Consider the following 24,698-nt stretch of genomic DNA (forward strand, 5'->3'; position numbering starts at 1 on the left):
CTCTCCTCAGTAATCTTTAAAACCCAAAAAATTAGCCTGAACTTCAGTGTCTTCATAGGACCAGCTCTTGGAAAACAAGTCCTGTTCTCAGAGGTTTGAAAATAAAGTAAATCCTGACAAATCATCTATGATCTATAATGCTTATCAACTTATAAATTCAATAAGCTGAAGTCCTGACATTAGGTGGCAACCACCTTATGCAGCAGTACAGGCTGGGGAAAGAGGGCTGAAAAGATACCTGGTGGAAAAGGCCTTGGTGCTGGTCAACAGCAGGTGAAAATGAGCCAGAGTTTGCCCAGGTGGTCAAGAAGTGTTAGCAGTAGTGTGGCCAGCAGGACCAGGGCAGTGATTGTCCCCCTGTACTTCACCAGTGGTGAGGCCACACCTTGGGTGTGTGGGCCCCTCATTAAAAGAAAGATGTTGAGGTGTTGGAGCAAGTCCACAGAAGGGCAGTGGAGCTGGTGAAGGATCTGGAATATAACTCCTGTGAGGAGCAGCTGAGGGAACTGGGCTTGTTCAGTCTGGAGAAAAGAAGGCTGAAGGAAGACCTTATCACCCTCTAAAGCTGCATGTAAAGAGGTTGTGGCAAGGTGGGTGTTGGTCTCTTCTCCAAGACAACCAGTGACAGGACAAAGGGACATGCACTCAAGTTGTGCCAGGGAGGTTCAGGCTGGATATCAGGAAAACTTTATTCACTGAAAGAGTGGTTAAGCATTGCCCAGGGAGGTGGTGGAGTCACCATCCCTGAAAGTGTTCAAAGGCAAGTAGACATGGCACTTTGCAGTATGATTTAGTGGGCATGGTGCTATTCAGTTGAAGACTTGTTATCTGAGAGATCTTTTCCAATCCTTATGATTCCATAAGAAAACTGTCCCAGTTACTGGCCATAATGCTGATTAATTCTTTATGTGAAGACTTCAGTACCAATCTAGCAGAACTACCAAAGTACAGGTACTTTTTTAAGAACTTCAGTAGTGTATTTTTACTGACATTGTAATTCATAATTCTAAGTAATTTGTTTAGTGAAATTGAATAGAAATAATTGGAGCTTTAAACTGGGAGATTTGTAATAACTTTTTTTTCCCCAGCAAGATCATAATTAATCTGCCATATGGAAACTAATAATATTCATGGCTTTAAAATAAGATGACACAAAATAAGTGCCTGTTTTCATATCCTGCAAATGGTCAAGCATACACTTTTAGAATAGCTTGTAAGGCCATAGGGACACCACTTCCAACATTTTGTGATAACAAGATGCACCAAAAGTTCCATTTCAGTGTTTCTGCACTGAAAGTTCATCTCTTCAGAATGGCATATGGTTATGTTAGTCATTCATGCCAGAAGGAGAAACCTTCTGTCCTGATCCAAAGATGAGTTTGTGATTGCTCTTCTCCAAAGAGAAGTGCTTTGTAAATTGCTTGGGAAGTGACTTTATTCTATTAGATATGATGCAGAGACAGCGAACTCAGAGAATATCTTTGTTGAATTCATGTGACTTAAAAAGTTTTCAGCACCCTATTATTACTGTGTTGTTATATGTATGGCAGGCAACCCAAAGTTATCTTGACGAATGTCCTGAGGATGAAAATAGGAAGAAAATACACACAGGCGCAACCTAAATCTGGTGTTAATTTTTCTGATGCTGGCAAGCTGCAGTCAGATCAAGCACCCTCATCATCTGCTGCCAGCATAAAGATATGGCAGATTTTAAACCCTACTCTCCAAAGTCTTTTTCTGTCTAAAAGGTATGTTGTCTTTGCCTCATGTCACTAAACAAAATAATTTTTCTTGCAGTTATTTCTTTGAGAAAGTGTTCTTTATTGTGCCACAGTTTCCTTCTTCATGAACTGTATTTTATCTCACTTCACTGAATTCACCTGTACCTGGTTCCTTTTGATAGTCATTGAGAGAGATGTGCCAAGCATACTTCAGTGTTTTTTCTGATCAAATGGCTTCTAGATGGTCCTGTACTGTCAAGACCAATTAATTATGGTTTAGCCATTGGATCCTCAAAATGTTTGGCTTTTTTTTAACTTTGACTACTCATGAAAATAGGAAAACTGGTGTAAATGATCAGAAGAAAAGCATATCAGGTCTAGTATTTTGCAGCCCTGCAAGCAGTGGTCAGTTGTAGATGTTCAGGGAAAAGTATGGCAAGAGTGAATACTTTATTCTCTGGATTTTCTGTTGAGCTTCTGATGACAAACAGTTTAGGGGCTTCCTTTATTGGAGATTACATCCAGTCTACATGTTCTTCAGTATTAGAATTTTTGTCTTTAAGTTGTATCTCTTAATTGTTTATCCCCTGTGGGTCTCTGCAATTGTGTCTGGAAGGTAGCCTCCTGATGAAAAGCAAATTTACATCTTGGTGCAAAAGGAGATCTGAGTGCTCTCCAGACATCACAGCATCTGTGCTGAGTGTGCTCTGTGGATGAATACAGACAACAGGAGAATTATGCAGTCAATACCCAATAGGCAGTGTTGTTCAAAACACGTTAAAAAAAGCCATAGCCTTACAACCTAATCCAAAATAAATTGCAATGGAAGTGGTAAGATTTAAGTCCCAGTCTGAGAAAGGAAGTGGATGTGGGCTGTACAACAAGCTGACTGCTGTTGTATGAAGTAAGTGGAGCTGCTGTTACACATCATGTGCGTGTTCAAGTCGGAATTGCATTTTACATTTCTGCTTGACTTATTTTTGATGCTTGTCTGCTTTAACACCTGGAGGTATTTTTCTGGGTCTTGCAATACTGTAGAGTGCCACCTCATATTTGAGGAGTGGAATAAAATCTAATGCTGCCTTTTGTGTGCATGCTACTTTTCTGCCTGTTCACTAAGTGCTTTAGAAAATGTGCTTTGTTTTACTGGAGGCTTCTTGTTCACAGGAAAATCGAGATTGTTTGTTCCAGAGTTCTGACAAATGTGTACAGATACTGCATGAAAGCTGTTTAGAGAGAAATATTTACCAGTTTTTAAACTGCAGGATATGTTAGAGGCAATGCAGTGTGCATAGAGTCTGGCTAAGGTAAAATTACATGGCTAGTTTTCTTACCTTTTGTGTTTACCTGCTTTCCTTGTACTTTACTGGATTTTTTTTTTTTTTTTTTTTTGCCTCTAAGGGACTAAAAATATTGATGTTTCACTCTCAAGCCTGTAGGATACATGAATTTAACAAGAAGCTTGTTTCTCTAGATTGCAGTGCAGTACTTATGATTTACTGTTATATGTATGGCAGGCAACCCAAAGTTATCTTGACGAACATCCTGAGTACGAAAATTGGAAGAAAGTACATAGACAGCCACGTAATAATTGATGCAAATTTACCTGCTGCAGACAAATTGCAATCGGGTCAACTACCCTCATCAGCTGTTGCCAGCCTACAGACATGTCAAATATTAAGTTCTCCTCATGAAAGTTCTTTTCTTTCTGAAAGGTATGTTACTCACTGCTGATTTTGCCAGTCTTCCTGAAATGACGTAACTTCACAATGGAAAAGAATTTCCCTGAAAGAGCTTTTGTTCTACTCTTTTCTTGAACCAGGAGATCAGTTTCCTGAGTGCAAATTAACATGCTTCTCCAATGAGCCATTTTAACATTGCGTTTGTTCTGGTTTGCTGGACCCAGTGTTAAAAGGCTACTTTTCTTTCTTAGAAGGAATTTCTGTTTACAGTGCATCACTGCTTTGATTTGGTAAGAAACACAAGTAATTCTAACACGTCTAAGTTGGTTTTGTGTCCAGAACCAAAATCTTGCTTTCTTGTTGGTGGTGCTGTGTTCTAGTATGGTTTCAAATAACTTCTTTTGCAAAATATCTCCAAATTCCTCTCTGTGATAATTAATTTCTTTTCACATTAACCCACTGGTGGTGGCAGTATTCCTAACAGGGTGGGTTTGGTTAAGGGCTATGTGTATCCTCCTACCACTTAACATCTACTTTTCATCTTTTCTTCCTATTTTTAGGTTGACTGAGCATCACGGTAATGTTTGACATATAAAACTAGCAGAAATCAGGTATTAGAATTAGATAACATCTGTTTTGGTCTAAGGTGGCAGTTGCAGTCAAAGCTGCCTCTGTTTGTCTGTTATGGCTACAACAGCAAATTTTCCACAGGGAAAAATAGCAGGAAATTCTGAGGAAGACAGCAGAAAGATGAAGAAGAAAAGAATGGTGTGGTGTTTTCTTGGAAGGCAGGAGTAATTAAAACTTTTAATTACTCCTGCCTTCCACTTCCTGAAAAGTCATTCATATTCCTCATTCTGATCATCAACATCTTTGAGAACTGAAATTAATTGTAATTTTTTTTCCTTTTGAATTGCCCATTGCTGCTTAAATTAACCCGACAAATCTGCAATTTAAATGAGATTTAGAGAGAATAGTTTATTAGGCTGTCTCATTTTAAAGTATCATATTTTTTACTAATAATTTTCTGTGACTTAAGACTGGCTGAAGTGTGGGGTGATCGTTTGCTGCGAGTTTAGGTTTTTGGGGTTTTTTTGTTTTGTTTTATAGCAAAATAAGACTAATTTTTTAGTATCTGATTTTTTAACTTTGTAAAGTTTGGGTGATGGGAGGTAGTGGTTTTATAGAGAGGAAAACATGAACTTTTGTATTTAATGCTCTAAATCTGAGGGTATATCTTGAGTATTTTTTCTGGCTCATATCTGGAGCACAATATCATATATTAAGCACAGTAATGGTTTGAGCTGGTAATTTTTTTTAGTAGTTGTCAACTCAACTTGCTTTAGATTTGAAGTGGTTTATTGTTTGAATGATTAATATTCTGTACCTGTTGCATGGTTTTCTAATGTATTGTGTAAAAAGCTTGTTATCAGGAACCAACATTAGGATGACTTCTCACCCTTCCCCAATGACTAGCACTTTAGTGCAATATGTAATAGATACAATATGAGAAATGGAGAATTGAGGGATTATTTCAACACAGTCATGGCTTGATCCTGGTCACCTGTCTGTAAGTAAAGTCAGTGCATTACATACACTTGGCACTGATTCCTTTGGGGTTTCTTCTTTGGAGGAGAATAATAAAAGCTCACCCCTTGTAAGTGTTATGCATATATAAGCACGTGATCATACAGAGAGTCTTTCGTGCCATCAGAGTAGCCAGAATGCATGCTTTGTAATGCTGAAAATTGTGCTAGTTTTGTGCTGTGGAAATTTCAGATCAAGTTAAAGAATTGTGTGTCGTCAGAACAGGGTTGTAATAAATTAACTTATCTCTACCAGATAGAACTTACTGCCAGCTCCCCCTTTCCATTCTTGCTCTTTGTAATACAGAATTGGTGGATTTTTGTTGCTTTACTGCAACCCAGTGTGACATGCATTTATTTGAGTGAGCACTGACCTGTCAGTATAACTAATGAATGTGAGGTAGGTTTTAAGTTCAAGAAACCCAGGGTTTTAAAGTGTTTACAGTACTTGTTTCTCCTGGTTGGTAAGAACGCTTTACAATATATATTGCCATAGCTTCGTAGGTGTTTCATATAGCTGTTAAGGGGCACATTTTAAACTGCCTTATCAGCAAAGCTGGCATTGAAAATAAAATGTGCAGAATTTATGTATAAAGCAAATATGTTTAGGAAAATCAATTAGCAGAAACGGCCCTATCAGGTGCTTTCTGTTGTTAGAATCACTGAATTGTGATGTTGGTGTAAAACAAATGCTGAAAAACACTTGATGGTTTTGTATGGTCTTTTAAGACAGTCAACTCTATACAGCTCTTATGCATACAAATATTTTAGTTGAGAGAGAAGTCTGGGTTCCAAAATCAAGTTTTCTATAGTGACCTGCCTAGTCTATGTAAGACTGTCTTGTTCCATACACAGAATGAACAATAGCACTTACTGGAAACTACTTCTGTATCTGGTCCAAGTCATGATTATGAATGGAAAGATAATCAGTAATTTTTTCAGTATTCATCACTGTAGTATTGGAGCACTCCAGAAATCTTTGTACAGAATTCCCAAAGAGCATTGATACTCCAATTTACAGATAAATCACTAAAGAGTAGTCACCTGTTCAAAAAGTGTTCAACAGTTTTGGTTGTCTGGTTAGAGATGTTAAGAATATTTTTTGCCATGGTAGGGGATGATTTTTAGGAGTTGAAGCTTGGCTGTCAGTGATATCAGGCATTGTGATGATCACTTAGCTTTTGAAAATTTGAGACCACAACATCGAGTTGAAGACATTATAAAATGATAAACACAAAATCCATTGGATTAAGTACTGTAATTCTTTTCTGTTTTTCTTTCGATGTCCCATCACTCTCCACCACCTTTAAAATTACTTTTTCAGGCCGTTTTGAGCAGGAATTTCTATTTCAAATAATTTCACATTTCAGGATTTTACTCAATAGATTCTATCACCAGTTCTGAATCTAAGTTAAAAATATACTACACTCTCACCGTATTTGTTACAAAGGCAATGATAGTCAACTGACTGTTCTCTCTTTTTTTTCTTGTGTTCTTGTTGCAATCATTCCTTAAAGCAAAATAATGTTTCAAGGTCTGATCTGAAGCACGTCAGATTCTAATACTGTGCTTTTTAGAAACATCTGTTTCATTAATAATGTTAAAGTATCTGTGTATTGTCACAACTGGACTGAATTAATTTGTGTTTCATTTGGCAAGGTCCACGTGTTTATGGGAGAGACAGAAGTTTGAAGTCTGATCAACTCTTGTTTCTGTTGGGGTTTTTATTCAGTGTTATTTCAAAATTAAAGATAAGTCATAGTTAATATTATTTACAGATCTGAACGTTGCCTGAGAAAAACAGATGATGAACTGTGTAAATTGACCAAGGCTTCTAAGGAACCAGAAAAAATTAATGCTGTCACTTTCAGAAGACGAGAGCTGCAGAAGAAAGGTTTGTAGTTAGCAGTCATCTGGTAGTTAAGTATCATTTTGGAGATTGTTAAGATATTTTCCTTTTTTAATCTAGTATTGAGAGGAGAGCACAGAAATAAATTGAGGTGTTGCACGCAGTGTGTGTGGTTCCTCAGAGTACATTTTTATTTTTTTTACAGATACAGTAAAAATACATCAAATGCCTGGTTTTAAATAGGAATAAAACTATGGTCAATCAAATCTGTGGAAGAAAAATGAGACTGAGTGCAGCCTCACTGCAGTGTTATAATCTTGATTTTCCAAAAAAGTCTTATAATAAAGAATGTAATCCATTAAGAATGCTTAAATATTTTGTGAACTCTGGTAAAATATTCATGCTAGATGATAGTTATTTTAACTGCTGAAGAATTATGACCTCTATGCACATTCTCTAGGAATAATGTGCCGTCTTTTTATGCTGGCTACTAATATTTGCAGATTAGAACAGGAAATTGAGAATATTGCATTTGGCAGAAGATAAAGAACGACTATGGAGTATAAAGTACTAAATCTTGTTTGGAAGGGAGTTATGAATTTGGTTATATCCTTGACTAATAATGCAAAAATAATAATTTTGGGGAATATGTTTTGGCAGCCATATATAATTAAAAAAGAAAAGAACTTACTGTGTAGAACTTGTTATACCTGCTTCCATGCATTTTATGTAAGACATAAACAATATGAAGAAATGTAAAGGTTTTTAAGGATAATATGTTAAATTACTTTTTTTTTTTGACACAGAAAACAAGCAATGTAGTGAACTGGAGAAGAGGAGCAGACACATGAACAGCACTACTCTTAGTCAGAAGGAATCAGGCTCTTTTGCTTCTGAGAAAAGGAAAAGAAGATATAGTGGCCATATTTCTGATGATTGTAATGCACACATTCCACAAAAGTCACTTGCATTCTCTGTAAGTTGCACTTAATTTTAGCACACATGCACACATACAAAGCAGCAGTAGCAACATCCCAAATTAAAGGATTTTGCCAATAAATAGGATTTATCATACAGGTATATCAGCAGGTATTACCTGTTGAGGTAAAGTAGTTCAGTGATGCATCACAAGGAATTAATAAATGTTCTTCTGTCCACATCATCACATTCTGCTTATTGTAGCAGAAAGGTTGAGAAAGATCAATGACAGTGTTTCCTTCAGATGGGAGCATAGATTCAAACAGTTTAGAAAATAAGGCATCTAGCTACTTAAGTGAAGATTCTTTCACAGGTGATCTAGAATTAGGGAATATTTGGGGGCATTAACAGCAAAACTGTCAAATATACCTGAGGTTATTTAAATCTTGCAGATGTCATCTTTTTGCTTCCTCCTTAGTCTATTGTACTTTTCCCTGTAGTTTTGTTCTTACTCATCGTTAGGATTTGAAAAAAACCCAACAAATAAGACTGAAGCAATCAGTCAAGTACAAAGTGTGATTTATATTCAAGCAGTTGAATATAAACAATAAAGACATGTCTGTAGCCTTCTGATTTAAACCCTACAGAGACAGATGTGTGAATGTTTCATCACTCAGGGTCACCAAGTGTGAAGGTGTTCACAGAGGTCCCAGGATGAGGGAAGAGATGAGGATCTAACTCCATGTTTCAGAAGGCTTCATTTATTATTTTATGATATATATTATATTAAAACTATACTAAAGGAATAGAAGAAAGGATTTCATCATAAGGCTTGAACAGAATAGGAAAGGAATGGAATGATAACATCTGTGTCTGACCAGAGAGAGACACAGCTGGACTGTGATTGGCCATTAATTAAAAACAACCACATGAGACCAATCAAAGATGCACCTATTGCATTCCACAGCAGCAGGTAGTTATTGTTTACATTTTGTTCCTGAGGCCTCTCAGCTTCTCAGGAGAAAAAATCCTAAGGAAAGGATTTTTCATAAAACATGTCTGTGACAGACAGACAGTTATCAAACCTGTAAAACCCAGTTGACTAAGTCACACTTTTGGAAAGTAAGGAAAGCATGGATTATTGGCCTCTCCATGCCTGACACTGACAGAGCTGCTAAAAATCAGAAATAGTTCCTTGTTCAGTTTGAATAGGGGTCACTTTTAAAAGGGGTAGCCTTTTAAAAGGTTGTCCCTTGTGCCTTTATGTAATAATACTCTTTGGAATATGAGGGGGGAGAAATTATCCTGAATTGATAATGAAATATCACTGTGTTAAACTGTAATTCTTTTTTCTAGCACATAGCTAATATCAGTGATCACTGATCTGAACGGTCTAGAAATGTCAAGTAATAAATTACATCTTGTGTCTGATTCCTGTTTCTAGGAAAAGAAAAGTTTGAGTTCAGCTCAGTCTCCTGGCTGCAGAATACCCTGTGAGGATGGACTAGATCACAGATCTAATCCTATTCTGGTGCCAGACTGTCCAGCAGAGAGAGACTCTAAAGACACTTCCACCCACAACCACTTAAGTCCTGCTCACAGCCGCACAGAGGACTCTGCCTCAGAGTCTCCTTCCAGAAATGTGTCAAACAAACAGCTTTCTGCCCCCACTGGGGATGTGGTTTCACCACAAGTTGGTACGATCAGGAAATTAAAGATGGACAAATCAGAGTACCTGAACAAGCTGCGGAACAGAATCTGCAGGGGTAATCAGCAACTTGTTTCCGTTGACCCAAGTATGTACTGTGTCTGTGCTGATGACAATTCCTGGTGGTACACTTAGCTGCTAGAACTTGAGCATAATTGGCTAGTTGAGACAGAGGGAACAAAAGACTGAAGACTGCCATCCTGTTGTTTTTAATGCATTGTGCAGGTTAGAGAACAGTGCCTAGTGTCAGGATCTTGTACCTGAGAAACAGGATGGACAGCAAGATTCTTGAATTCCAATCCTCTTTTTTCAGCTGATTTTGTGGCTATGGAAAAACCAAATTTTTACTTTTTAATGATGCTAAAACTGAGAAAAATTACTCTTTTCTTTGAAGCAGCTGTGCTGTGTCCTGTTTCATATAATAGCCAAATAATTTTGGGGACCTGGTATAAAAGGTGTTTGTAAAGATACAGAGCACTACTTGTTGCATACAATTCTATGCATGCAGATCTTGACTGGTTTGAGCAGTGCACTTTGATATCATGTACTGCAAGTCAGAATTTGTTACTTGTCTGAAATCCACAAGGAATGAAATATTCACAAGTGTGTACTTTGTAGTATATGTATACTTCTTTTTTCCTTTTTAGTTATCCTTTCCAGTGATGATGAAGATGGACCTTCTGAACCACAATGCACAGAGCTGATGAAGGATAATATCACTGAAAATAAAGAAACACACCAACAGTCTGACTTGTGTTTCTCAGCCAAGCAATTAGAAGACAAGACAAAAAGTCACACAGAGCAGGTAGTCCAGTTTTTTGCCAATGTATTGTTATGCCAATTTATTTCTGTAATGTTTGTTATAGAAAGTGATTGTTTGTTATTGTCCCAGCCACAAGCAGAAGCTGCAGAAATTTATTTCACAGTCTCTGAAGACTGTCCAGTATTCTTTCTCTGCTTCTGAAGCTTGGGTGTTTTTGCTACACACAACATATTTCCTATTTTGACAATAAACATTTGGAAATATTTTATTTCAGAAAACAGGAAGATCAAATAGTAACCTGAGGTAGAAACAGACATGATAAAGATACATCTGTGGAAAAATTTGTTTCCACACACTGTTGTATGTTGATCATAGTCTTTTTGTCATCCAATCCTCTTTTGTAATTCAGGGCTTATAGAAGTTCAGGATCTTTACTGACAGCAGGCAGAGATAAGGTCAAGTTCCCTTTTCTGTCAGACTAGCTATAGAACTTGAATCTAAAAGTAGCCATAAAGGTTGTTTGCCCCATTTTGGACTTGATTAGCCTTTGGCTGCTTGCTTTGACCTGGATATGGGTTATCTCTGTAATCCTGAAACAAGTCAGAAAAGCCCTTGCTGCCTCTTCTCACAGGTGAGTCAATTCAATCATAAGCACTGAATTGGATCCTGAAGCTCTGCTATGAAAAGAAGGGTGTTATTTTGTTGCTCTGTTGTTTGAGTTTTTTCTGATTTAGAACCAAGTCAAGAGCACAGATCATGTCTTGGTAACGGAGGTGAAGCAAGGTACTGTTAGACCCTGAAGGAAATTGTCAGTAATGAATGTAATAACACTTAGAGCTTCTTAAAATTATTTTTTTAAAGTGGAAGCTGGCTTTGGGAGTCGATTCTTACAACCATGAAGAAAGGTATTCCTGAAGTTACAAAAGGGGCATATCTAACAAATACCTTTTTTTTCCAGTTTTTAACAGAGTCAGTTGAAGATAAATATCCTCTCAGCTTACCTTATGGAAGCACACCTAAAAAGCAGACAAACCTGGCACTGGATGTTGAATTTGATAGACTACACATTGGGAAATTTAAGTGTTTATCAACAGGTCCTGCTAGGGTAAGTTGTTTTATTATGGTATTTTGTGAATATTTAAAAATTAAAATTCTGGTTAAACAAAGTCAGTGGTACTTAGTGTGGAAGCACAGAGTTTTTATTACTGTTGCATTAAATTCCTTTGGGTAAACAATGGAGTATGTGGCCTTGTGCATTTGGATTGCTGTCAGTATAAAAGCTAACTGTGATTTGCTGGGGCCACAGTTTTCATGTGTACAGGTTCTGTATAAATGCTGTACTGGAACACAAGTCATACTGAGGAAGTTTTTAATGAATTCTAACAGAAAACAAGGGCCATATTAATGGCCAATTAATGTCACTTAAAATAAAGGCCAATTACTTTACTCAGAAATTGTAGTTGTGTTCTAATAAAGTAATCCCTAATGATCAGAGTTCAGATATATACTGTGCTCTTGCCTTTTAAACAGAAAATTTCTTGCTTTGTGGCTTCAGAGAGCGTAAAAACAATAATAAAAGCTTTAGTGTGTAGCCAATATGCTACTCACAGGGTGTAGAAACATAAGTGAAGATGTTCTTTAAATGGAGCACCAGCTCCAGGAATTTCAACAGGTCTTTGACCAGGTTCATTCTGTATATTGACACTGAAAAAGATGTTTGAACTTGCATATCTTTTGCCTTCAGTAAGACATTTTGAAATCTTGGATTGTAATAACAGTTTCAGCATCTCACAAAACAGCAGTTACAAAAACATTTCATGGAAATTTTCTAAATTAATAGGCAAAAATAATTTGAAGGATGAGTTGAAATAAATGTAGGATCAATGCTCTTAAGTGTAAAGTAGAAATTTTCCTTGAGAGACACAACTTTGTGCCTACTGTGATGCCACAGGGGAAATATGTTAATATGCATAACCTTTTGTTAATATGTATAACCTTTTGTCAAAGTGACAATAAAGCATTTTTCATTTAGCAAAGTCTCTTTAACATAGAAGCAGTGCTGGTGGAATCTTTAAAGGCCTTTAATTCAAAGATTAACATAAAGAAATACCAGCATGAAGTTGAACCACTTCTATCATGTCCTTACTGCAAGCAGTGCATCTGACAGCTTCTCACCAGTTGCTTTACCTCCTTCTGTCCCAAGTGTTCATCTTTTATTTTTAAGGAGCCTATTGGTTCTAGTTCTGCATCTTTGTGCTTATTTCTCAGTGCCTTTCATCTCTGAAAGTTACTTGCTGTCATTTACCTTTTGCAATGCCTCTAAGAATGTTTTTTAGGTGATATGGGAAACGTGAAGTCTCAGACTTCACAAAGCATATTTGACTTCAGCCTAATGGTGTTTTCCAAACTGAATGATTCCATTATTTTCAGTTTATTTCACTGTAAGGAAACATGTGTTTGCAAATATTTAAAAATCCATATATCGTTTTAATCAATTTGTAAAATGCAAACTAATTTATATTTTTTAAAATCTTATTTCAGTTTACGATGAAAAATATTGTGATCCCATTTCAGGGTAAGAGAATTTTCTTCAGCCTTTTCTTAATTGTATCTTTATAGTATTGCATTAAAACACTAAGTATGTATTTCTGTTATCAATAATTTATAATCTTTCACAAAGATATTAGATAGTTTTTAATTTTTTGTGTTTTTCAGTAAATAAAAGTTTAGGGGGCTATAGTGTAAGCATTAACAACTTAGCAGCTTCTGCTATTTTTAAGGTGAATTTATAGTTTTAATGGCATGCCTCCCATATTTCTGCATATTTTAGGTGTTGAACTATGGTAGATATGACTATGCATATTTTTGATGTGAAACATTGAACTTTTCAACTTAGCATTTTAGATCCTTAGGTTTACAAAAATTTATGAGTAGACTAAAGCTAAGAGAAATGTAATAACAGATTTGCATTCAGTTGATTTTCCAAGATATGTGGTAGGAAAAGGTTTATGAGCAGTTTTTGACTTAAAGCAAATAGGAATTAATGATTTGCAGTATTCTTTTTTCCATAGTTGTAGGTATTAACTGTGGTTATTTTGATGAAAAAAACAATTTTTTTTTCAGGAAGAATCCTGCATGCAGGTGTTTAGATTTTTGTGTTACAGTTTGCTAGCTTTATTTTACACAGCTTGATGTAGCTGACTTAAATATTGAATTTTCAGTATATTATGTAATGCAAGGAATAAAATCTATAAATATTGTGTTAATACACTCCAGTCATACCCCTCAGCATGTAATTACTGTGACATGTATCACTCTGTCTATGGCTGTTAAAAGCATGTTTTTTTTGAATTCTGTTTTCTCCAGTGTCTCTTAAGAACATTCAGCTTACACTGGATACCCTGGATCTGAGAAGATTTGGCTGGTGGAAAAGTGGTGGTGGCTGTTCTTCAACAATTATTTTTCTTTGGTTGTCTGTGGATTGTGTAGAAAAGATTGAAACCCAGATGGGAAAGTTAGTTACCAGTCAGCCATGTGAGTAATTGTTTTCCTTAAGTGCAATGAAAAGGTCATGTCAGTAAAACAGCTGTGTTTTTTGAATGCAGAGGAGAGCCTATAGCGTTTTAAAGATCACAGAATCAGAAAATACAGTGAGCTGGAGGGATCATTGAGTCCAGCTCCTGGCCCTGCACAGCACTATCCCCAAGAATCACATCATGTGCCTGACAGCATTGTCAAAATGCTCCTTGAACTCAGTCAGGCTGGTGCTCAGACCACTTCCCGGGGAGCCTGTTCCAGTGCCCAGCCATCCTCTGGGTGAAGAGCCTTTTTCTAATTTCCAATCTAACCCTCCCCTGATACAACTTCAGGCCATTCCTGTGGGTCCTGTCCCTGGTCAACACAGAGAAGAGATCAGTGTCTGCCCCTTCTCTTCCCCTCATGAGGAAGTTGTAACTGCATTGAGGTCTCTCCTCAGTTTCCCCTTCTGCAGGCTGAACAAGCCAAGTGATCTCAGCTACTTCCTGTTATGACTTCCTCTCGAGACCCCTTACCATCTTTGTGGCCCTCCTCTGGATGCTCTCTACTAGCTTAATGTCACTTTTATATTGTGATGCCCAAAACTGCAAACATGTACTCAAGGTGAGGCTGTACCAGTGTAGATAAGTTGGTTACATCTGCATTTCTAAAATGCTTCACTGTACTTTTATTTGGAAAAAAACCCACTAATATTATATGATTCAAAACCACTGCTACTTAGTAAACTACTTTTACTAAATAAACAGACATCAAAGCAATTTAATTGTAGTCTCTGTCAGAAGGCCTTCTGAAACTAGACTTGAGTGCATAGCATCTCTCCTTTTAAAATATATGGTTGTGTTAAATATCCTTACTCTTGAATATTATCTATGCTATAGAAAAGGCTTGGCAAGTGAAGATTGACTTGACCTTTGACAAGACTGCAGTGAGCCATTGATTATTCTTGAAGAAAATTTCTGTAAAAGGCCAAATGGGCTGTTTAGTCTTAGGGTACAATGGACTCATTGTATTTGGTTTTCCAGCATGAAGCTCTGTAAAAAATAGACCATGCTCAGTAAAAAATGGAGCATAACTTTGGCTCACACATTCAGAGTGGCACAATCATACAAGGTTTTTTCATAGATGCAAGACTTTTGCTTACATAAAAGATGTCAGCATTGTCTGTGTGACATTTAATAGTCACCACCTGTGTGAAGAAAAATTGAGTAATGGCAGCTTTAGATAAGGAGCAAAATACTGAATAAAATTTTAGCATAGAGCTCCCTTTAGTTGATGCAAGTTTATTGAAGCTACTGGTACCTTCTGTAGACACAGTTCCCAGTGAAATGAGTGGAATTGTGAGTATGAAGATGCAAGGCATCTTTTAGTATTAGATTTCTTTGCATTGGTTACATTCTTGTTGGAGAAACCATCAGGAATTTTTATTAAATTTCTGTTTGATTTGTTTTATACCTTGTAATTTTGCATAGTAATGTGAATGTTTTGAAGTGTTTTTAGAGACTTGTTGAAAAAATCAGTGGTGGTTTTGCGGATTGTGGAAATGATTACTATAGTTCTACTCTGCTGCAAATATATTTGGAAAATATATTGTGGTGGATCTGACAGCCTGAGAGGAGTCAGAGTAGTTTCTCAGCCAGAAGAGTTAGAAAGGACTTTAGTAAGAAGACAGTCTATATTCATGACATGGCCAGACAAGTGCACTGACCAGCAAAGTATTTAAATGTGACTGGTCCTTCTTATGCCCTTAACCCTTTCTTTGCCCATACTACTTCTTCCCTGAATTACCTGAATGTCTCTATTTGCTGCCTATAGGTCTTTCCTTAAACAATCCTTTGGGATTCCTGTGCAATCCCAAAATACTTTTCCCCTGCATCGCATCATGTGTGCTGTACACCTCAGCAGCAGCCCCGTTTCAGTCCAAAAAGTGCTCTGGCATTGACTTATTGTGGTGGGTTTTGGGTCTGGGCCTTTGGGCTGGAAGTCTCCTGGGACAGCCCTGAGAAGGGCCCCAACTGTGTGTCTCTTGCTCAGTCTGTAATTTAGGTTCCTACCTGCCATTTTGCTGTGCTCCTCTGGGCCTGTGAAAGTGGGACTTCTGTGGGCATATGGCTCCTGTGATGAACCTGACAGGGCATTGTTTGGGCTCCCCCTCTAGCCATTGTCTCTCTTAGTTCTTTTGTGGGTGTTCAGACAAGTTTCTATCATGTAATCTAATAGTTAATATTATCTATTCTCTCCCTTCTCCAGCCAAATCCAATGAATTTGTATTTTTTGAAATGTCTCAACCACTCACAGAATGGGAAAAAGACAGGCTGACTGAACTGATTACAGGTGTCAGCAAGAAGAAGAGAGCACCAGATCTTGCTGAGTTTTTGTCTTTGAAACAAGCATTACCCTTGTTTAAGGATCTTTCTCCTGAAGAAAGCTCTTTTGTGAGTTGCAATAAGGATCTACTAAAGCAATACATGCCAAAAGAGAATACCTCAGATGCTTATGAGCCTGTAATTCAGGTGAGTGGATAGCTATTGCTTCATTCATGACCACTGGTTGGCATTCACACATTAGAGTAAATTTTAGGTCAGCCTTCCTTCTTAATTCATAGCTCAAAAAACCCCAGTCAGGATTACTCCAAAATTTGCAGTCAGCTAGATTGTGTCCACAGAGGCATAGTCTGTAGACCTCATCAGTAAGTGGCACGTACCAGTGCTTTAGATCTATTCATGGTTGTGTAAATTTAGAACCACAGGGGTGTTCTGTCCTTGTGGTGTCTCTAGGCTCTAGGGCAGCAAGCAGGAAGTTAATCAAGCAATGAGTAATGACATGGTTTTTTTGGTTGAACTGGAAGTGCAGCTGAGCAGGAGCTGTGTAGGTGGCCCTCCAGACACCTTTAGATGTAGTTGTGGGGTCTCCACATCTTGAAAATGCTGAATTATTCCTTAGACTGCTGGGGAGATGAGTCTGTGCGAGTTAATGTGTTGTCTTGGTTTAATCTCTTGAGTAAATGTCTAAACCCAGCCCCCCATCATTGTCACACAGAAATTACATATCTTTGTTGCCACCAGTAAAAAACCAAGAGCCAGATCAATCTGCAAGGTCCATGAAATTGGGGAATTTAAAAGGAAGCCAGCCAGCTCAAATATGTACTGTTTTTAGGCATATTGTTCAAGGACTAGATTTTCAAACCTTCCAAGCATATACAGCTTCTGGAAGGACAGTCTGACCCTTGTCTCCATTCTTTTATTTTTCTTCTCCAAAACCACTTCTGATTCACTTGGCTAAACAATGCTTGAATAGTTTTAGAGAGATTATTATGAACTAAGATCTTTAATCATTTTTAAAAATATTCATAACTCTTTAGTTTTCTGAGCAATGGCATGTTTGCCCAAATACCAAAGTTTATACTTTGAATCTCCAGCAGGAATCCTCTTCAGTGATGCAGTGTACTCCTGTGGTTTTTAGGCTTGGGTTCTGTGTCTTGTGTTTTATGTATCAAGCTGTATAATGCTTTTTATAATTGTTTGTGTTTTTCTGGTAGGAATCAAAACTAAAAGTGATCAGGCCCAGTTATGCCCTTGCAAATAAGCAGAATAGTGGCTGCTATTGTATCTCTTTGTCCTCTGCACTGAATGAAGAATGGAAAGAAGTAAGAGAAATGGGAGCAGTTAAGAAGTGAGTGCATTTCATATAAATGAGAAAGGGAAAACATAAGAAATTGAATAAATTAATTACTGGAATAAAACCCCTCACTTAGCTGCCATTCTCTAGTTGATTTGAAAATGTTGTATGAAAGTCAATCTTCAAATCTAAAATATCTGCAAATATCAGTGTTACAAGACAATATGGATGTGTTCTAGGATGAAATTTGAGCAAATCTGCTTTATAACTACAAGGTCATATCACGGGTGCATCAACAGGGAAGGTGGGGATCTCATGGGGTCTGTCAGTACCCATTTAAGTCTATCTTAGCAAAACTTACTAATTTAAGCCAGCTTTTTATAAAATCTGAGCAAAGTGTTCTTTTACTGTTCTGTCACACTCAATCTTTTTATAACCATTTGTCCTCTAGTATTTCTTCACATTTTATATAGCCATTTTTCAAATACTTTGATCAAAAATAGAAAAACAGGAGGAAGACAGAAAATAGTCTGCTTTCAAAAGTTTTTATCAAAGTTTCAGGGTGCTTTGGGGCGATACTTGTTTTGTAACACCTAAATGTTGGAGGAAGAAATGGTGAAGTTTTGAGAACTACTGCTTTTCACAGATTTTCTAGAAAATCTGCATATAAGACAGCCAAATTCAGAATAATGTCACGTAAAACAGTTTGTCACCATTTTATGATATGATTTATTTTCTAGTTTAATTGTTTATCCACCCCCACCTGCAAAAGGAGGACTGGGAGTCACGAGAGAAGACCTAGAGTGCTTAGAATATGGAGAGTTTCTCAATGATGTCATCATTGATTTCTATCTTAAGTAAGTCCTCTCAGCCCTTCTTGTATCCTTCACACTCTCTGGGGCGTGATGTGCACTTGAATGTTACTGGAAATGTTGGTCACTAAATACAACAATTTCAGAAGTAACAATGTGGTGAATTGGACATTGGACTTTTTAAAAAAGATTTAAAAGATTCTTAGCAGTTTCATTTGTTTTAATTTCATTGGTTTTATCCCCCAGAAGGGCTGTGATAAAATCCAGGCAGAATAACAGGACGAATAAAGCTCCTTGGTGGCCTTACAGAACAAAGTGTTAAGTAGGCAGTTGAAAAAAATAGAGGGCCTGTAGTAGTATTTTATTTACTAAGTTTGCATGAAGTGGAGCATCCTCTGCTATACTGTGCAATTTCAGGTATTCTTCTGATGCAGATCTGCAGAAAAGAACACAGCTGATGCATCTTGAGGAGGTTGTGCTTGGCTTAGCTACTCCAAGCCATCCTGCTAAAGTTGCTTGTGAAAGCAATTTTTCAAGAACTGGCCTTGTATCCACCAGTCCCTAAAGCTGAGGTTTATTTTCACTCTGCTGACTTAGACCTAAGAAGAATTCTGGTTCTTTTGAAGCTTGTCAGCAGGAATTGCATTTTACTTGGCATCCAGATGGGTGTAAGAACTGTGAGCAATAGGAAGACTTGTCTAGAGGATAGGAAAAGGAAGTGTGTGACAGTGTTTCAATGGGGTTTTACAGCAAAGCCCTTTCTATTTTGCTCTAAACTAGAACTAATTAATGCATGAGGATCCTCTGAATATCTGTAGCTTCTCAACAGAAAAGGAAGATTTAAATAAAAGAACTCAATGCAATTGTTGTAGGAATCCCTCTGCTTTTAAAATTTCTTAAGACTTCCCACATTCTGAGTTTTCATTCCGTTTCAAGCAATGTCATGCATGACTGTGTTGCCCAAATCATCAAGTGAAGCTGGAGGTACCTTGTGTAGGATAACTGCAATTATGAGAGCTTTGGCCTTCTAGAGTGACAGAATAAACACTGAAGGTGATGTTTATAATAAAATTATCAGCAGTGAAATTATAGGTTTAACATGGATAACCTGCAAAAGTGAAATGGACAATTTAACTGACCTGTTCCATGCTTTTTGAATATGCACAAGTAGAGCATTCCATAGGTTTATACTTGGTTAGGTTTTCAAGTCTCTCTTAATTGTAAGGGCTAGGTACCTAACTTTCAAAATAAGGTCAGAAGCTTGAATACTGGAGAAAAAATCAGGGACAGAAAAGAACTGCCTTCTTAGTAGGTGCTTGGCTATTACATACTCTGATGATATGAATAGTTAAAATAGAAAAGTTTGGTGTGATTAGTGGCTGTGAAGGCAACTGATACTAAGCATAACATGAGTATGACAAGTCATTAGAATAACTGCCCTTTTTTTTTTTTTAGCAGTAACAGTACTTTCTAGGAAAATAATTTTGAAATTTTGTTTTCTTCTTTGGTAGGTATCTGTTATTGGAGAAGGCACCAAAACACGTTGCTGACCGTACACACATTTTTAGCAGTTTCTTCTACAAGTGCCTGACCAGGACAGAAAAAAACTCTGAGGGGGATGTCAAAGTTTCGTAAGTTCATTTTAGATGCCATTATGACCAGAAACAGTCTGTCTGTTTGTGCCACTTTGAAGTTCTGGAGATCATCTACTAATCAGCACATAAAATAGTTTTTGGTGTTTTCCAAAAGATTATTGATTAAATACTGTTACTCACAATTTAAGCATACTGGTGTTTTTCCTTAAAATCAATGTGTTTCATACTGAATATGAATGAAAATGTTATCACCTATCTCCAACTTCTTCTGAATATTTACTTCAGGCAATTATTTACTTGATATTTTTATCATAAATGCACAGTTTTGCAAGACATGCATAATTTAAAGAAATGATGTTACTAATAATATTTTTTTATTTACTGTGTATTTCATTTTACATATTGATAAAAAATTATTGACCAAAGTTTTAGTAAGAAAATTTTATTGCACACCAAGCTTATACATTTGTTTTTTAACACATGAGCTCACTGGATTGGAGAGTTTCCCAAAAAGATATCATTAGCAGCCTAGGAACCCTGTATCACATTGTGTTTCATGCTAGCTGTCTAAAGGGTAGAAGCATTCTTAACTCACTTCCACTTTCTTCTCAACACTGGTGTTTGAGAGCAAAGCCCACCACCACTGTGGCTCTGTTTTCATAGGGCCATAGAATCTACTAGTTGGAAAAGGCCTCAAAGCTCATCGAGTCCAACAATTATTACCCAGCACTACCAAGTCCACCACTAAACCATGACCCCAAATGCCACATCTACATGTCTTTTAAATACCCCCAGGCCTTGTGACTCAGCCACTTCCATGGGCAGCCTGTTCCAGTACTTAGAAAACATTTTGGTGAAGAAATTTTCCTAATAGCCCATCTAAATCTTCCCTGGCACAACTTGAGCCTGCTGGCTCTTGTCTTGTTGATTATTACCTGGGAGAAGAGAATGACACCCACCTCACTAAAACCATCTAGGTTGTTAGAGAGATCAATAAGCATCATCATTCAGATTATTGAAGGCTTTTTTTTTTTTCTTTCTGAAGTGATTATTTTTTTTCTTCTGTTATCCATGAAGTCCCAGATTTTTCATTCTACTGGCAAACAAGGCCAGCTGCACAGAGAGGTGTGTGTGCCATCTTGTTCAGGGGACTCTCACTGCTGGGTGAAAGTTGTGTTGAAGGGAAGAAAAGTGAGACTTCTGTAATATTCTCAAAGGTGTCTTGAAAATTCATGTAACTGTGTTTGAAAGAACATCTTCCATGGTTTTACTGTCTTCTGACTTTGAATGTTCTGAGGTGAGGACAAAATTATCCATGATAAGAATGCTGTTGTGCCTTGATCTGATTCCTTTTACAAGGAATCCTTTTATGGACTGTCCATAATCTACTGGAGGAACAGGAATGGCACTCTTAGTTTATCATATTTCAAGGTCTATGTCTTTTCTGGATTAGGAGATACCTTTGGAAAATCTAGTTTTGTGTTTGGGCTTAGATACTCACCTGGTGGCTGCAGATGGTTTGGGATGTTAGCTTGTTTCAGTGTTTTTTTGGGGTTTTTTTGATAAATGGCTAGTGAAAATCCTGGCTCTTTACTTTGTAAATTAAATGAATCCCAAGAGATGTAGCTACTTAAAGATGCTTTGCTTCATTTTGCTCACACAGCTCAGGCACTGGATTGAGAAAGTTGCTTTTATAGGTGCTTTTCTAGGTTATAAACAGGCCTTCCCTTTGAAGTTCCCAATGCTTCCACAGTCACGTAGCAGAGGAAGTTTGCAGCAAGTCTTCACTTAATGCTGGCCCATGTAGAGTCCTACACCAGCCTGGTTTCCCACTCCTTACTCATTTTCTCCCCTTCCTACTATCTAAAGTTGTGTATCTTAATCAAAGATGAGGATGGAATCACAATGATAATAGGGATGTCTGCTGAGTAGAGTGAATTTTGCTTTCATACTGGAGCAAAGTTCTGTGAAATGTTGGTTTCTATTTCAGCTTGTGCAAACTAGGCTGAAAATCTAAACTTGAATATCTTCTCTGTTTTTCTTGTTCTCCTCATATTGCATCCTCGTGCTTTGTCTGTAGAACTGGAAATGAAGTGTGGTGCAGCATTTAAATCTCAGGATTGGAGGGCATGTGTTTCACCTCTGTGTTTGCTGCAGGTGTGCTGCCTGATCCATTTAACTTTTTCCCATCTAAAGATAAGATTGTTCAGATAGGCCTTCAAAAGTGGTATTGTGAAGCTTAATTCATGGATGTTTTCAAATTATTATAGCTCTGTATTTACACTGTCTGGTGTTTAGATGAGGTTTTTTTGTTTAGTGCAGTAAATAATAATTGCAAGAAAACCATTGAAATCTATTAATGATTGTGGGTTTTTTTCCAAGAAGAGCTTAAAATGGTTCAGAAATGGCTCATTAGCCACTTGGGCTCAATGGTGTGCTGATTTATTTTTAACCTGTCTAGGAAATTTCTAGAGAAATTTCTAGAGTAAATCTCCCCTCCCCGTTGAGGGACTGGGGAGGTGTAGGAGTGCTTATCCCTATGCCTTGCTTTAAGTGAAAGGAACAAAACCAAACAATTGTCATTTGTTTTTTTCAGAGCAGCACAGAGAAGACACAGGAGAGTAAGAACATGGACTCGCCATATAAATATCTTCAATAAGGATTATATCTTTGTGCCTGTGAATGAGGAGTAAGTCTATGTTTTCAACACATTTTCTGCTATTTAAAGATTTCAGTGAATTTTGTGGTGGTAAAAATTTATGGCTGATCATTGACTGTGATGGATTAGATTTTGAAGAAGTAACACATGTGGAATGAGTAATTTTTGAAAACTGTTCAAAAGATAAAATGTTTATTCAGCTGTTAACTTTGTGCCTTTGCTATTTGTTTTACTGAAAATTACTGTTAGGTATTTTTCAGAATAATTTGTGTGTCATTATGATGATTCCTGTGCACTTCAGTAATATTTCTATAAAGAAATCACAGCAACTCATAGTGTAAATAGCTAAAAGTAGGACTTCCATAATCTGTGCCTTGGCCTGGTTAAATTACCAGCCTGTACATGGAAACTCCTGTAAAATTTAAGCATCATTGAAAGGTACATAATGTAAATCAGCTGTAGAAGGGTGGCACATCTTCAGCTATATTCAAAACCGGGATCACCATCACTGATTATTAGTATCTTTTTATTTTGGATTTTAGTTGAAGTGTGGAATGGGTGTTCAAACACTGATAAGTTGCTGTGGTGGGTTTCTTGGGGTTTCTAAAGGAATTGATACTTATTTTTGCTGTTATGCCACAATGCAAAGTGAAAAATGCGGGAGAGGATTAGTATGAGATGCCATGAAAAGGACATGGCAGTGATGGTTGTGTGTCACAGAACAGTTGTCCATGAGCTCTCAATATTATAAAAGCTTTTCATAGCCTTTTCAGAACCAAATGTTCAGAATTCTGACATCTTTTCCTCCCACTCCTCACTGCTGGGCAGGTCTCATTGGTACATGGCAGTTATCTGTTTTCCTTGGTTGGAAGAAGCTGTGTATGAGGAGTGTCCCCAGCAGAATTCATTATCCCCCCAGCCTCAGCAGGCTCCCCTGGAGCCAGAGAGTGAGAACACTAGAGCTGGCTCAGTGGTCTTCAGGGATGAAGAAGAGGGGGATGGTAACAGAAGTTTATTCTCTAAAGGTATGTAATCTAGGAGAAAGGTTTGTCAAGCCATGAACAGTTCTAAGTGTCTTTGTCCTTGAAGGGGCGAAATTATGTGAAAGATGATTTCTAAATCTTCCAGACTGATGTAGTATGTTTTTATGTACCCATGTGTAATAAAGACTGCAAGTTTTCTGCAACTCTGGAAATTACTGGAAGAGACATGGAAAATCAGGTATGATTGGAAAGTTTGGTTTCAGTAAGAATTTTATCAGGAGGGAAGACCTTTGGGAATAACTCTGCTATTTCAGGATTCAGAAGGGAATGTTAAAAATTGGGTTTATAAATTAGTTTGTTACTTTTGTATTTGAACAATAATAATAATAATGAACTTGAAAATAAAAATACTTTGCTTAGGCATTATTTTCTTAAATTTTTTTGTTTGTTCTTTTATACTAGGTGGCAATGAAATTGCTGCTTCTGCTTCAGTTCTATATTCAGCTATTTCTAAAGTAAGTGCCTTTTTATTGGTAGAGAAAACATATTACTGAGTTTCTGAAGGGGGTGAGACTTGATCAAGGGATATTGCAACCTCCTTTTTTGCAGTAGTTATTGATGATTGCATAGCCTGCAGCATGCGCAAGGTATTTTGAATTAGCATTGTCCTCCTGTGCTTACCTATTTGCTCTGCTATGATTTCACCTGTTTTTAAAATTGATTTATCAGTTTCTACTTTTCTGAAATGAGACTTTGTCTAATTTTAAATTTATGAAGATCTTAGAGTTTATGATGGATGTTGGTTTTTTAAGATTTATTTTTATTTTTTCTTTTGTCTCAGATCTCCCTAAGTAATTCCAAAAAGCAGATTTGTAAAAGGTATGTTTCTGTTTTCTTTCTAATACTGTAACATTACATTATGAAATTCTGTAGTAATTCAGGTATTGTCATAAAATACAGCTGTAGGTACTTGTCCATTTTTACCACACTGGTTAAAATATTGGTACTTTTGGGTAGGCTGTATGCAAACAAAATACTTCCTTCAGTGGTGTTGGTGATGAAAGACTGCAATGTTTTGTTTTTGTTTTTGTTGCATACAGGCCTTGTATACTCATCTTAGATTCCTTGAAAGCATGTTCTGTGCAGAAAACTGTTCAGGTTTTGAGAGAGTAAGTAACTACACTTTCTATCTTTCAGCAATAGATGCTGCTGGTCATATTTCTAAATACAAAGTACTTTTGTCTAGAAAGGTGTATATTTTTATTGCTAA

The 24,698-nt window shown here is 37.0% G+C and overlaps 1 protein-coding gene across 7 annotated transcripts in view; it reads left to right on the plus strand.

The window, feature by feature from the left end:
- Positions 1-24,698, plus strand: part of SENP7 (SUMO specific peptidase 7) — a 42,334-nt gene that overhangs the window by 12,915 nt on the left and 4,721 nt on the right. For 4 of the 7 annotated variants that reach the window (XM_084226845.1, XM_084226849.1, XM_084226846.1 and 1 more), the window contains 18 exons: positions 1,551-1,748; positions 3,239-3,436; positions 6,768-6,883; positions 7,645-7,814; positions 9,201-9,552; positions 10,112-10,269; positions 11,186-11,332; positions 12,769-12,802; positions 13,594-13,761; positions 16,012-16,274; positions 17,300-17,433; positions 18,120-18,236; positions 19,703-19,822; positions 22,383-22,475; positions 23,274-23,470; positions 23,891-23,943; positions 24,270-24,307; positions 24,529-24,597. In XM_084226845.1, the coding sequence (XP_084082971.1) occupies positions 1,551-1,748; positions 3,239-3,436; positions 6,768-6,883; positions 7,645-7,814; positions 9,201-9,552; positions 10,112-10,269; positions 11,186-11,332; positions 12,769-12,802; positions 13,594-13,761; positions 16,012-16,274; positions 17,300-17,433; positions 18,120-18,236; positions 19,703-19,822; positions 22,383-22,475; positions 23,274-23,470; positions 23,891-23,943; positions 24,270-24,307; positions 24,529-24,597 (2,625 nt within the window). The remainder of the gene's footprint in view (positions 1-1,550; positions 1,749-3,238; positions 3,437-6,767; positions 6,884-7,644; positions 7,815-9,200; positions 9,553-10,111; positions 10,270-11,185; positions 11,333-12,768; positions 12,803-13,593; positions 13,762-16,011; positions 16,275-17,299; positions 17,434-18,119; positions 18,237-19,702; positions 19,823-22,382; positions 22,476-23,273; positions 23,471-23,890; positions 23,944-24,269; positions 24,308-24,528; positions 24,598-24,698) is intronic. The other 3 variants (XM_084226848.1, XM_084226850.1, XM_084226851.1) reach the window with 3 other exon arrangements.

Source organism: Fringilla coelebs, assembly GCF_963513975.1.
Source record: "Fringilla coelebs genome assembly, chromosome: 2".
In the NCBI taxonomy this organism is placed as follows: Eukaryota; Metazoa; Chordata; class Aves; order Passeriformes; family Fringillidae; genus Fringilla; species Fringilla coelebs.